Source organism: Phycodurus eques, chromosome 8, assembly GCF_024500275.1.
Source record: "Phycodurus eques isolate BA_2022a chromosome 8, UOR_Pequ_1.1, whole genome shotgun sequence".
Lineage (NCBI taxonomy): Eukaryota > Metazoa > Chordata > Actinopteri > Syngnathiformes > Syngnathidae > Phycodurus > Phycodurus eques.
This window is the reverse complement of record NC_084532.1, coordinates 6,968,369-6,983,203: the sequence shown is the minus strand read 5'-3', so window position 1 is coordinate 6,983,203 and position 14,835 is coordinate 6,968,369. Positions and strand designations below refer to the sequence as shown.

General features: G+C 38.8%; 1 protein-coding gene across 11 annotated transcripts in view; it reads left to right on the top strand.

Annotated features, from left to right (window-relative positions):
- LOC133406791 (discs large homolog 1-like protein) overlaps window positions 1–14,835 on the top strand; it is a 116,203-nt gene that overhangs the window by 14,150 nt on the left and 87,218 nt on the right. Inside the window, exons 1-2 of one of the 11 annotated variants that reach the window (XM_061684718.1) lie at window positions 7,056–7,446; window positions 7,556–7,699. The exons of 7 other annotated variants lie outside the window; for them this stretch is intronic. In XM_061684718.1, coding sequence (XP_061540702.1) covers window positions 7,637–7,699 — 63 coding nt within the window. In that variant the 5' untranslated portion in view covers window positions 7,056–7,446; window positions 7,556–7,636. 3 more of the 11 variants (XM_061684717.1, XM_061684721.1, XM_061684720.1) reach the window with 3 other exon arrangements.

Genomic DNA, 14,835 nt, shown 5'->3' with positions numbered 1-14,835 from the left:
CTTTCTTCAACTCATCACCTTGTCTAACCTTTCACTGTGTCTTGTGGTTTTGACCACCACATTATTATAATCCGTATTCTGTAACTATACATTTATTTCAAGTGTACTTTGAGTCAGACCTTCTGTAAGTTGTTTTAATTGACATCCATTTGTGGATGTTACTTTATATCTAATATTTATATCATCCTCTTTCTTTTACCAATACAATGTTATGATGCTATTTTCCTTCATTTGATCCTATTCTAATTGTCTTGTATGTCATCATTGTGTTGTTGTTGGTGAAGAAAACAAGACTCTCTCATAAGAAGCTTACTGTAGGCTGCTTATGGACTTTAGTGAGTTGGAGTATTTTGGGACAGACAAAGAGCGACAAGAAAATGAGAGTGGGACTCACTAAGGCCGGTCCTTCTACGCACCTTCTAAACAGGTGGTGCAGTCTTGTATAGTAACTGGGAACAGGAAGGCGTACTGACAAGGAGAGGACATGAGAGAACTTCCCAATCACCTTTAAGATTGTTGAGCACATCTGCAACAGGACTATCTTTCTCCAAATCTAGGAAGTCCGTATGACTATAGGCTCTACACCGGTTTCGAAGAACTGGACTGAGTCACTAGATGTTGGGATGACCCTGCCTGTTCTAGGGCTGACAGCTATTGGGCTACCACAAGTGCTACATGTGAAGATGGACCATCATAACTCTACGCCCTCAGTCAATGTAATGTACCTTCATGTATTTACAGTAGATATTAGTTTGCTATTAAGCTTTTTTCCCCCCTAGTATCCCCTTTGTCATTTCAGAGTCAAACACAGCACAACAAAATTTGCATTTTAAGGCAGTACATGTATATGTATGTGCACATACACAAAAGTATGTTTCAGTCCTTTTTAAAAAATGCAATCATGCACCATAGAAACATAAAAACAAGTCCAGGATAGCATACATGAAGATTCTTTCTCATACATATTATCTAGTACCACGTTAAGAACTGACTTGGACATATGCAATAGTCCCTTTATCGTACATGCTATTGCTTCCCAAATTAACATGGAGCAAGATGTATGTCAGTCGAGCAACATCGAATTCCTGATCCCTGTATTGTAATTAGTGATGCCGGGAGTCACAGAGATTGCCTGACCTAGAAGAACTGTGTAATTAAGAGCTATTAAGCCAGGGACACATTATAGGATTAACTGGAAAGAATGGTGAGTTTTTAACATTAAATTTTAAACACATTATACAATATACCCCACACTGCCCTGAATGTTTTTTTAATTTATTTATTTTTTCTCCAACCTGACTCGTAATTATGCTTATTTCTTTTGTCAGTCTTATGCGATTTTTGACACGCAGGAACAACAATCCCACCATTATAAGTCTTCTCCTTAGTGATTTAAATGTGGATTTTAATTTGGAATAGATTTTCTTTGGGCTAACATCTATGAAATTGATCAATAACTTTATTATCTTCACACACTGACATACAGTAATTGCATGTCTAAAAAATATTTAGGGATTACTTTGCGGTGCATGCATAAAAGGCAACTTAGTTCTGGATATTCATCATGTGCAGGAGCCCTTATTTTTTAGTTTTGAGGTTCGCACCCCCAGCTGTAAGCCAATTTAGAGACTGTCGGCAGTTGGGTCAACTTAAGCAGTGTATTTAAAGTTACAAAAAACTATTGAAATCTGTAGTGTAGCAAGTTTGAGTTGACATACTTAATGGGCAGCCAGTGGTGGTTGTGAGTTTGGTTTGGCTGAATTGGAGCAATGGTCAGTAAAACAGTTTGCCATCTCTCTCTCTATCGCTCTCTCACTCTTTCTCTCTCTCTGCATTATTGACAGCACGGTGGGAGACTGGTTAGCACATCTGCCTCACAGTTCTGAGGAGCGGGGTTCAATCCCCGGCCCCGCCTGTGTGGAGTTTGCATGTTCTCCCCGTGCCTGCGTGGGTTTTCTCCTGTGATTGGTCGCCTGCCCTGTGATTGGCAGGCGACCAGTTCAGGTTGTACCCCGCCTCCTGCCCGATGGTAGCTGGGATAGGCTGCAACACGCCCGCGACCCTAGTGAGGAGAAGGGGCTCAGAAAATGGATCTCAACACGTTTCTTCTACTGTACATTTGATATTGAGATGTGGGCAAGTTTTATTCCATAATACAGTATAATAAGTATTGTGTTAATTGCTGGCTCATGATAATATTGTTATCTTTGGCAAAATATTAATATATAATACCAGAGTTACTCTGCAATCCCGACTAGTCATGATACAGACTAAATAATTGTATTTACATGCGGCTCGATTCCGTCTTTGGTCTAACCTGTGGTCATTTACCATATCATAATACTGTGTTATTATATTATCCTTACATAGTGTAAACCTGTGCAGTCATTCAAAATCAATCAATTAATTGTAATGTTTTATGGCATACAAATGAATATACATACAAACAAACAAAGACGATTGAATTATTAAAATATTAAAACTTCTTCAGAGGCTGTTGTGTCCAACATTTACCACACAGTAGCACTATATGAGTATATCCCGAAATAGTCAAAATGTTGGGTCCAGTACCATTAACAACCTTTTCAAAAATAGCTTACAAGTTGAAATCACAAAAATATGCTGTTCTGGAACCTCAATGTGGCTAGATAAAGTGGACCAGCTACAGTGGGTACGAAAAGTAGTAGTAAGTAGTAAGATTTTCACTCTTTTGTTATATTGCAGCCATTTGCTAAAATCATTTAAGTTCATTTTCCCCCCTCATTAATGTACAACCACAATTTCATTGAAGTTGGGATGTTTTGTTAAACATAAATAAAAACAGAATACAATGATTTGCAATTTATGTTCAACCTATATTTAATTGAATACACTACAAAGACATGATATTTAATGTTCAAACTGATAAACTTAATTGTTTTTAGCAAATAATCATTAACTTAGAATTTTATGGCTGCAACACGTTCCAAAAAAGCTTCATTGGAATTGGGGTTGTACACACAGCACGCCATATTGACAGAAAAAAACGGATTTTTTGACATTTTTGGAGATTTATTAAAAAAGAAAAACTGAAATATCACACAGCCATAAGTATCCAGACCCTTTGCTCAGTATTTAGTAGAAGCACCCTTTTGAGCTACTACAGCCATGAGTCTTTTTGGGAATGATGCAACAAGTTTTTCACACCTGGATTTGGGGATCCTCTGCCATTCCTCCTTGCAGATCCTCTCCAATTATGTCAGGTCGGATGGTAAACATTGGTGGACAGCCATTTTCAGGTCTCTCCAGAGATGCTTAATTGGGTTTAAGTAAGGGCTCTGGCTGGGCCATTCAAGAGCAGTCACGGAGTTATTCTGAAGCCACTACTTTGTTATTTTAGCTGTGTGTTTAGGGTCACTGTCTTGTAGGAAGGTGAACCTTCGGCCCAGTCTGAGGTCCTGAGCACTGTGGAGAAGGTTTTCGTCCACGATATCCCTGTACTTCTGTGCTATCTGATTTGCAGCAAATAATCAATTGCTCACTTCAGTCAGGCGTGTTTCCTAAAGCTCTTAAAGTAGCTGCCACTAAGCCTCTGCTAAAAAATAGAACGCTGGACACTTCCATGTTAACAAGCTATAGACCCATCTCAAATCTCCCTTTCATAGCCAAGATTGTTGAGAAAGTTATTTTTAATCAACTCAGCAATTTCTTGAATTTCAATGGACTTTTTGACAAATTTCAATCAGGCTTCTGAAGTCATCACAGTACAGAATCTGCTCTTATCAAAGTGCTAAATGATTTAAGGTTGAATACTGACTTGGGAAAGGTGTCAACTCTGGTCTTAGACCTCAGTGCGGCTTTCGATACGATCATAGGTCATAATATACTGCTGAACAGGTTGGAAATGTGGGTAGGACTAAATGGAACAGTCCTTAAATGGTTCAGGTCCTACCTGGAGGAAAGGAGTTATTTTGTAACCATTGGATGTGTTCAATCTCATCGAATGGCAATGACCTATGGGGTCCCTCAAGGGTCAGTTCTTGGACCCCTCCTGTTCAGCCTGTAAATGAGACCCTTGGGTCAAATTCTTCTGATCTTTAATTTTGACTATCATAGCTATGCAGATGACGCACAGTTATATCTAGCAGTGCCTCCAGATGACTACAATTAAATTGAGGTGTTGTTCAATGTCTAAAACAAATAGATTTTCTGGATGAGCCAAAATTTTCTTAAATTAAACCACAACAAAACTGAGATAATTGTTTTTGTCAATAAAGGAAATAGGATTGCTGTTAGTAAATACCTGGAGTCACTCTCTTTTAAAAAAAACAAAACAAAGTCCAAAACATTGGTGTTCTGATCGATTCTGACCTGACTTTCAACGCTCATATCAAATCAATGACTAAAACTGCCTTCTACCATCTGAAGAACATATCTAGACTGAAGGCTTGCATGTCTCAAGCAGACCAGGAAAAGCTCATCCATGCTTTTATCTCAAATAGACTTGACTATTGTAATGGTCTTCTGACTGGACTCCCTAAAAAGTGCATTAAACAGCTGCAGCTCATTCGGAATGTTGCAGCTCTGGTTCTGACCAGAACAAAGAGGTCAGAGCATATTACTCCAATTCTAAAGTCTTTACACTGGCTTCCTGTCAACTTTAGAATAGATTTTAAAGTTCTGCTACTGGTCTGTAAATCACTAAATGGTTTAGGTCCTGAATACATGAATGAAATGCTAATGGAATATAAACCCAGTAGGGCTCTGAGATCAACTGACTCAGGTCAAATAGTGGAGCACAGAGTCCAAAGCAAACATGGTGAAGCAACATTTAGCTATTAGGCGGCACACAAATGGAATAAGTTAGCCCCAAGTGTGCATGTTTTTAAGTCCAGGTTAAAAACTCTTCTTTTTCCCCATGCTCTTTAGATAATTTCTTGCACTGTACGCTCTTTTAATTATATTCCCCCCCCCCCCCTCTTTGTTTTAAATGTTTATAAGCTGTTATAAACAGTGGGCGGCACGGTGGACGACTGGTTAGAGCGTCAGCCTCACAGTTCTGAGGACCCGGGTTCAATTCCCGGCCCCGCCTGTGTGGAGTTTGCATGCTCTCCCCGTGCCTGCGTGGGTTTTCTCCGGGCACTCCGGTTTCCTCACACATCCCAAAAACATGCATAAATTGGGGACTCTAAATTCCCCGTAGGTGTGAATATGAGTGCGAATGTTGTTTGTTTGTATGTGCCCTGCGATTGGCTGGCAACCAGTTCAGGGTGTACCCCGCCTCCTGCCCGATGACAGCTGGGATAGGCTCCAGCACGCCCGCGACCCTAGTGAGGAGAAGCGGCTCAGAAAATGGATGGATGGATGGAGGCCACAGTGCTCTTAGGAACCTTAAGTGCAGCAGAATTTTTTTTGTAACCTCGGCCAGATCTGTGCCTTGCCACAATTCTATGTCTGAGCTCTTCAGGCAGTTCCTTTGGCCTCATGATTCTCATTTTCTCTGACATGCACTGTAAGGTCTTATATAGACAGCTGTGTGGCTAATCAAGTCCAATCAGTATAATCAAACACAGCTGGACTCTAATGAAGGTGTAGAACCATCTCAAGGGTGATGAGAAGAAATGGACAGCACCAGAGTTAAAGCAAAGGGTCTGAATACTTATGGATGTGTGATATTTCAGTTTTTCTTTTTTAATAAATCTGAACAAAAATTCAACAATTCTGTTTTATTTCTGTCATATATGGGGTGCTGCGTGTACATTAATGAGGAAAAAATTAATTTAGGAAATGGCTGCAATATAACAGAGTGAAAAATTGAAGGTGGTCTGAATACTTTCTGTACCCACTGTAAATATCAAATAAAACACTTGGGAAATGAACAAACATCTCATAAGAGCTGATCATGTTTTCATATTCAAAAGTGTAATGTTACTGTGTGGGGAATTGTGATGGATGGACCCTTTTTGGATATTGAATCGTTTCACTGGACACTCACACCGACAACCATGCACATACACACACTGCATAGTTATTTCCGTGCTGGCTGACCTACAAATGTTAACATGTAGTGCATGCCTGGGAGGCATATGAGATTGCATTCTCTCTGTTTCTCTGTCACTTCCTTTTTTAATTAAACATGTCTATCTTACTTTTTTCCTCTTCTCTTCTCTCTTTCCTAATGTTAATTATGTAGCAATTTTTAAGATAATTTATTTTCTTACAAAAGCCACAATGCCTGTGGGCAATTGCAGATGTAGTCATTTGTGTGTTGTTGTGGTGCATGTGCATGGACTCCAGCTGCTTAATAGCAATCAAAAGATCAGATCAGAAAAAAGATGAAAGCTCAAGTGTTTTGAATGATCAGAAAAATAATTAGAAATGCCTGAGTTTAAATCTGATTGAGCTTGCACATGCTCATATCGTTGCTGCTTCTGTGTTTCTTTTGATTCAAACTTTTCACAGTTCAAATAACATGAGTAATATTCCATGAATATGATTTGATTTAGGAATTACTGTACAATAATAACAAAAAATAAATAAATGGTGACACAGCAAAAAAGGGAAATAATGTCAGCTTTTACGGGCATTGAAAAAGGGGCTACGGTACAAAAAACTGCTTGGGTATGTGCGAAGGTCCTGATAACGGTTTTGTTGTTGTTTTTTTAACCAATTTAGAAAATATATAGTTTTAGTTTCTGCTTTTTCTGAAGTTATTTGTAGTAAGTTATCAAAACTGTTTGGTCCTGTCTGTAAACTAAATTAATTTGGTTACTGGCGAACAGTAACAGCCCGGGTAACTGTACACTGAGCATCTTCAGCACCTGTAGTGTTGATTACTTGTGTATGACTATACAAGACAAAACATTGTTATAGCTAGCAGAGAGGAAGAAAAGTTGAATGATCGAAGTTATGGGAACATGAAAAAGATTAGAAGGATATTCTTCCTACTCTGTGCAAGTCTGGTTCTCTCTGTCACTCATTGAGCTTGCTGTTGAAAGGCGGGGCAAGAGAGGCAGTGGAGCAAAGAGCAGGAGGAAGAGAGCAAGCGGGGGAGAGAGGGAAAATCGAGGGAGAAAGAGAGAGGAGGATAGCGACAGAGTAACAGAGGCAAACATTCAGATAGTGAGAGGACATGGACGGCTGGCACAGCTGCTGCAAAGAGGGACAAGAGAGACCACATCCATACTGACACTTGCATACACAGACTTATTTGCACACGAATAGACATTCATCCTCACATACACACACAAATGCTGACAACAACAACACACACGTGCTGACATATTTTTGTACATGCACAGTTACACGCAAGTATCTTGGAGATGTCTCTCTCTGCTTGTTAACAATCTATGAGGATTATGCTGATGAACATGATGGTGAAGATGAAAACGATGAAGAGCAAGATGGACAGGATGCTGGCCTGCCAAAGCTGAGGACCACAACCAGGCGGTGGGGGGGCAGGGGTGGGTGAGTTTGTGGGGCAGGATGGAGCATGGTTAAAGAAGTCATGCATGTTTGTTTGTGTGTGTGTGTGTGTGTGTGTGTGTGTGTGTGTGTGTGTGTGTGTGTGTGACAGTGTGCATGCATCCCTGTCAATTGTGTGAGTGAAGGCGAGGATGCCCCCCCAGCGCAGGACCAGCGAGCTAACGTTAGCCACATGTTGTGCCATTGCAAAGTAGCATGCACCAACAACACCATATCTCTGATGTTTGGATGCAAGGTAGGTTGAAAGTTTGTGTGTAAGAGTGTGAATGTACGTGTATGGTATTGAGTAACTCATTCATTCATCTTCCGTACCGCTTATCCTCAGTCGGGTCGCAGATGTGCAGGAGCCTATCCCAGCTAACTTCGGGTGAGAAGCGTGGTAGACACTGAACTGGTCGCCAGCCAATCACATTTAGTAACTGTTGTGGAAAAACATAAAATTGTGAAGGGACTTTTGGTTGCTGTTGATTGAAGTCATAATTTGGAAAGCGGGATTGTGTTTTACTTGCTAACCTTACTCATAGCAATTTGTCCAGTGATTATCCCAATGTTTGAACATTTAAAATAAATGTAAAGTATTTCTAACCATTGATTTCTGTGAGATATAGTTGCTCGTAGAGTGTCTCACTAGCTGCAGGATTACTAACAGACATTTTACAAAACTTGGTGGAGTAGCTGTTCACAGTCTAAGAAAAAATGCCTAAATCTTTTCAAATAAAACAGTACTGTAGTTCAACAAGTCATCACTATGGTATATAAATGATACCTGGCACCAGACACAGAGCAATCTGAACAGAGTCGATGGACCAATCAGAATCAGAATCAGAATCATATTTATTTGCCAAGTATGTCCAAAAAACAAGGAATTTGTATCCGGTAATTGGAGCCGCTCTAGTACGACAACAGACAGTCAATTGACAGAACACTTTTGAGACATAAAGACATTGCGAAAAACAGTCACTGAGCAACAAAGGGTTGCAAGTTATCTGGTAATGCCGGTACATTTATTTATTAGTTTTATTTGTGACAATTGTGCAAAAAGATGCAGATACCTCTCGCACTTAGAGCAGTTCGAATGACTAATATTACAATAGTCCGGTGAAGTGACCATTGTGCAAAGGGCGCCGAGACTTCAAGCGAGTACTACGATAGTCTGGGACAATGTTGATTGTGCAAATGTTGCAGATACTCCTCAGGAGTTCGGACAAGTGATGAGACAGGCAGAACTTTTGTAATGTTTTTTGTAACTGGACAGGAGATGAGAAAACAAACAGATTTGACAAGTTAGGATGACTTGACTAAGTGTAGGCGGCTATTCAGGTGTGTGATATGGCCTCATAATTACATCACAATATTTTTAGGAAATATTGCAACTATGTTAGTTATGATAATATGAGGGGGTATCAAAAAGCTTTGAGCCTTTGGTATTTTTTGTTACATTCAGACAGTACCATGCTTCAGACCTGATGTACATGAATGTGTTAGCTACTGATTGTATGTAGAATAATATTGCTGGCTGTAATTGTTTAGTCACAACAAGTTGTTGAAGGGACATACCCTCAGTGAGTTGGCAAAATGGACAAAACTGAGTACAGAGTGGTGGTAAAGTTTCTAGTCCTTGATAGTCAATCTGCCAAGATGACCCCAGGTCAGGCTGGCCAACAACCAGTATCTGCCCAAAAAACATTGAGATCGTATACAAACTAGTGATGGAATATCACTCTTTATGAGTGAGAAGAAGCAATTGGCATTTCATTGAGATCCATACACAGCATGCTTCATGACAAACTCCACTTGTCCAAGGTATGGGCAACATGGGTCCCAAGAATGCTTTCGGATGACATGAAGCTGTCGAAGGTCACCATCAGTGGAATATTACGCTAATTTATTGAAGCAGGCTCAAACTTTCTTGATATCCCATCGTATAGGGGTGAAAAAATGATTACTAGTATGCAGTCCGGCTGCATGTACCAGAAGTTACTACATGATGTGTTTACAATTTTCTTGCATATCATAAAATAGTACGGTGCTGTGTTGTCGGTTGCAACTCTTGTAATCAAACCACTTCCATACTGAACTATGTGTTCTCAAACTTTACTATTGTGACCAGGCACCCGTTATACATTTTCCAAGGACCCAGCTATCATCCTCATGCTGAAAAAAAGGTTTACTGCCGTTTGTACTGCTTGATGACATGAAATATTTTAAACTTTTAAACCCATACTTCAGACCTGTTTCATACGAATGAACAAATTAAATCTTAAATCATCTCAAATCTTTTACACAGACATCATTATGTTCTTTTTTCAACACATTATTTGTAATATTGAAACAACAGATCTTAAAGCTTTTGGAAAATCAACAGTACCAAGACTAGAACACTCCAACCCAGTTCATTGTAAAACGACTTCACAGCTAACTTCACTGATTCTACTTTAACATAATGCACTTATTTCCACTTTTTAGAATTAAAACATCATGACAGTGTTGAGTAATTAAGCCTTATATTAAATTTAATTATGCTCTTATCACATACACAAATCAATTAATGCAGTTCATTCATGCAGCTGATGCAGAAATATGATTTTAAATCATCACTCATTGATGTGATTTATGAGGTGGTAACCTTCCTCAATGAAGCCACAGAGAGACCAAACAAGATAACAGTCACCATATTTTGTAGTTAATGTGGCATTTAACCGTTTTTGCTGAGTTGTGTGTGAACGGTGGCTTTGAGGGACCTTCTGCTAATTATTTGATGTACTGTAGGTTTTCTTTATAAAAGATGCTGATGCCTAATTGAGTTGACTAACTGCGGACTGAGTGATCTTGAAAATGGGCTAGGTGTAGGGTTGGGAACAATAAACCGATGCGACCGGATATCCATCCGTAAAGGCGAGAGATACGACTGTATCGGTAGTAGACGTGATTATCGATACAAAATCCCCCAGGAATCCTTAGATAAATTGGTGGGAGGGCTGTGGACCGGCTATCATGAGGCTAGGAATCGGTTGCCTGAAGTTTTTAGGCTGTGCTCCGCCGCAGTCCGCGTACATAATTTTATGTTTACAGTCAAAAACAACAGTGGTGGGCAGTAGTGACATAACTAGTTAACTACATTTCTCCTTAGCGTGACTATTTAAACATCAAATAGATTTTCAGGAGTCAAAGCTACTTTTGTGGTCACAGTGACAGTAAAATACCATTCCCTAGACATTACATTTCCCCCGCAGTTGTAAATCCAACGTCACGTACCTTTTTTTTTTTTAAACCAGCCATCGACACCGCCGTAGTGTAAACATTCAGACGAATGGCAGAGGTGGTTACATTTTGGCAAATCCCATGGGCTATACCAAAGCAAACTAATGCTTCTTCTCGAGCCGTAAGAGTCCACTTATACATTGCAGTGTTGGTACTGTGCGACCCCAAAAGGAAACTTCCGTAAGGACACACAGCCAGGTATGTCCTGAAGCTAACACAACAATTACCAGTGTGATTTTAAAAGAGAAAAAAAATTAAAGCCAAGCAGTGTCTGTGTGCAGTGGCGGTCCTAGCTTGAATGGCACCGGGTCTTAAATATTGTTTGTGCAGATTATTTTTCTTTCCAAAATGAATTGTAGTGGTCTATTTGAATAATTAATTTGACATTTGAAAATATATGAGATATTTTATTTCTTTTTTCCAGTGCCATAAAGCAACAATGCTTCTGGATAAGTGGTCTTTTACCAGTTTGAAAATAGGGTTAGACAAACTGCAATTTTATAGAATTCTGTTATTTCAAGTCAAGGTTCTTTATGAATAACATCTCCATCAACAAATGTTAACTATCACATTGTTTCTGCATTAAATTGAATCATATCGCTCTCACACTAATTGAATCGAATCGTATTGCTCCCATACTGAACCTAATCGTATCGAATAATTTCGCCGTGAAAGACATCATTTTTTTTAATCGAATCATAATTGTGTATCTAGCTAGGTGAATTAAGGACAATGAGCTGATGAAAAATAGTGGTGAACTAACCAAAATGACTGGAGTTAACACACTAGAAAAGACCTACAATGGAAGCAGGGCATTGACAGTTAGTGGAGGAACGGGACAGAAAGCTGATGACAAATCATTATTGGTTGCCTTTGTGGGCCACCATGTGTCCGTCCACTATAAACAAATAGGTACTCAAGTATCAGTCAAATGGAAAAGGACCAGAACAGGTATCAGACAAGGAGGTGACAATAATATACAAAGGCAAGATTAAATCTGATGATCATTGGTCTGAAGAATCTGGGTTTGAATTTTAAGGAGGAGGAATCCTGTGATGGTAAGAAGGCAGGCGTCTATTGGCAAATCAGACTGATAATTTGTTGGCGTTAAGGCTCCTGGCCACCAATCTTATAATCAAAATTTTCCAAAATCAATTGAGGGAATAAAAAAAATTTAGGTTTGTAATACTTATCTCAACTAACTTAAATTATCCGTTCAGTCTGCTGTGTCCTTTGTTGCTTGGCACACCATTCCTTACCCATGGTAAAGGAATACACGTCTTCTTCCTGAGTGTTCAAGTATTACATAACATCAGACCACACTTGACTAAAATTGTCTGAAACTCTTAAGTGGAATTCCAGATCATAAAACATTAATATTTTACGTAGGAGCTGAGGAAATTCTGCTTTTATATGGAAAAACTATGTTTACACACTGTACAGCTAACCTCAAATTACTTTGTAGAGCTACACACACGTTCCTAAACCTTGTGGAAAGCCATTAAAGCCGTGTATATGTGTGTGTGTATATATATATATGTGTGTGTGTGTGTGTGTATATAAAAAATAAAATCAGGCTACTTCTTTTTTTCCAAGCTTTGATCACAGTAGGCTACTATGGGAGCAAACGAGTGACTGTCATGTAAGAGGTTGAGAACGAAAAAGGAAACGATGCAGCAATGAAGGCACATTTGTGCGTGTGTGAGAAGTCCCTTACGGCAGAGGATCCTCTGTGCTTTCATATCTTACCAAGCATGACTAACACTTGTTCTTACCCTGACACAGATAGACACAGATTAAAACCCATGAATAGAAATACACTGCAAAGCTTTATCTGCTGACAATATAGCCACCTTCCACAATGATTGACAAGACTGGGTAAAACATACAGCTGTTTTAGTTTTGTGTTTTTATGTTTGTGCTTACTGGGGTTATTTGCAGGCACTGTCCTGATAACAAATTGTTGGGTCTTGCTTGCTGAAAAAGCAGTAAAGACACCCTACCAACAAACACACAGCGTGGTATAAAAATAGACATATTTGCCATGTTTGTCCTTTCATCATTAATTCATACAGAGGTGCTGTAATGCCATGTAGAACTCACACAATGTTGAATCACAGTATAGCTTTGTCTGTGTGTGCATGCATGTGCACGTGAGTCCAGAGGGCAGGCGCGTCAGTGTTGTGACAACAATGCAAGCCAAGGTCTCTTCCCAGTTTTAGTGCTCATTTTTAACCCTTTATTTTGAGGCATTGTCTAATTAGCATGTCAGCAATGAAAGATACAAATTTGAGGAAAGGCCATTGAGGGAACTCATTGATGGGGTTTGAATTCAAACTTGTGCAGTCAATTCTTTTCTTTGAACTCCAAAAGAACAGTTCACATCGCAAATTAGTACGAAATTCTCCTGGAGTACAGCAGGCAAAGTAGTGTGAAATCATATATTGCCATTCCATTTAGGAGACTCCCATTGCATCAATCACTGCAGTGGTTTGTATGTTTGAACTAAGTCTTTAAACTGTGGCCAAATTTCAGCCCGCTAACCTTTGACTTTAACAGATTTGTCTTTGGTGGAAAATATCCAAGTCCAAAAAAAGTCCCCCAAAAAATAGACAACAGACGTATATGAGCTGGACTACAATTCATTAATGTAAACCCCTTAAATTCATTTGAAAAAGAGCTGTCTGTATCGAGATGTTGTGTGTGCTGTTTCTACCCCTAGGTGTCAGTAAAGTCAGTAAATGAGTTCAATGCCTGGATGATGTTATGTTGGGATAAAAAAACTGAAAACAGATATAGTTCCTATGTTTGAAAGGAAGCACCTTTTTATCTCCTTCTGACCATATGATACATGCCACAAAGGTTAAGAAAAGGTGGTATAAAGTTAAAATACTGTAGCTGGTTCGAAGATTTTACTTTCCGGAGAGTCCCTATGTCACGTGCTCAAAAACGAAGGCGCTGATTGGCCGAAGAGGAGATCTGCGTATCGATTGTTATTCCTACAGCTCCCGGATGTCCATCAAAGCTATTTTGAAACTGGATTTGTCAAGCTGAATCTGAAACGATCAAACTGAATGTGAAAATATATCATTTGAATATTGATTGCAGATAAAATAATTCTTACATTCACTTTAAAGTTTATTGGACTTCAGTTCCTAACTAATAAATTCAATTTCAAATTATACGATGCAGATTCGGTTTTTAAATGCAATGTTTCCAACTAAACAATACACATTCAAATTATGTTTTCAAATTAAGTTTTTTAATGCACTTATTAAATTGTAGAAATTAAAATTAAAATATAAATCATTCAAATTCAGTTCCTGTTGGCACATATTTTAGCCCATACCCCCCCTCCCCCTAAAAATAACCAACAAAAAGAAAAAAAATAACTTTAAAAAATGAAAAAGAAATTTTAATAAAACTGCGCATCAGTGAATCCACTGGTGCTGAACCGCATTTATGCAGGGGTAGAATCATTTTAGCATTTCTCATGCAGAGGAAGTTCAGGAAACACCGTTGGCTGACTGTAGTATATGTTTATGCAACAGTTTACGGACAGTGTTGATACGTTCATCAACAACTTTGAACACATGGATATGGAATAATCTATCCATATTCTATTACGCTTATCCTCACTAGGGTCAAGGGCGAGCTGGAGCCTATCCCAGCTATTTTTTTTTTGCTGCTCATACTTTCATATTTGCACAAAGATTGTATATAAGCCTTTACACAATCAGGATTTTTGGGGCCGATCAGTGAGTTTAAAAAAGCGATCACAAGATGGAGCAATGTGTCTATTTAAATGACTTGTTCATTTACTTAAATACTCCAAAAATTACATTTACAATAAATAATGTATCTTTGTTCATCTATTTATGCCAGTGAGGAATAGTGACAGACAGACAGAACAAATAAATGCTCTTCTATTAGATGGCAGGAAGTACATACAGTAATCAGTGTATCCACGTTTTGTGACATTTTTGTGCATTGGTATGCCGTGAGATTTTTCAATTGTAAAATATGTGCCTTGGCTCCATAAAGGTTGGAAATCACTGCTCTAGTCAGGTCATGTATTCTAATCAGTCAGGTATAACCAACATTACAACA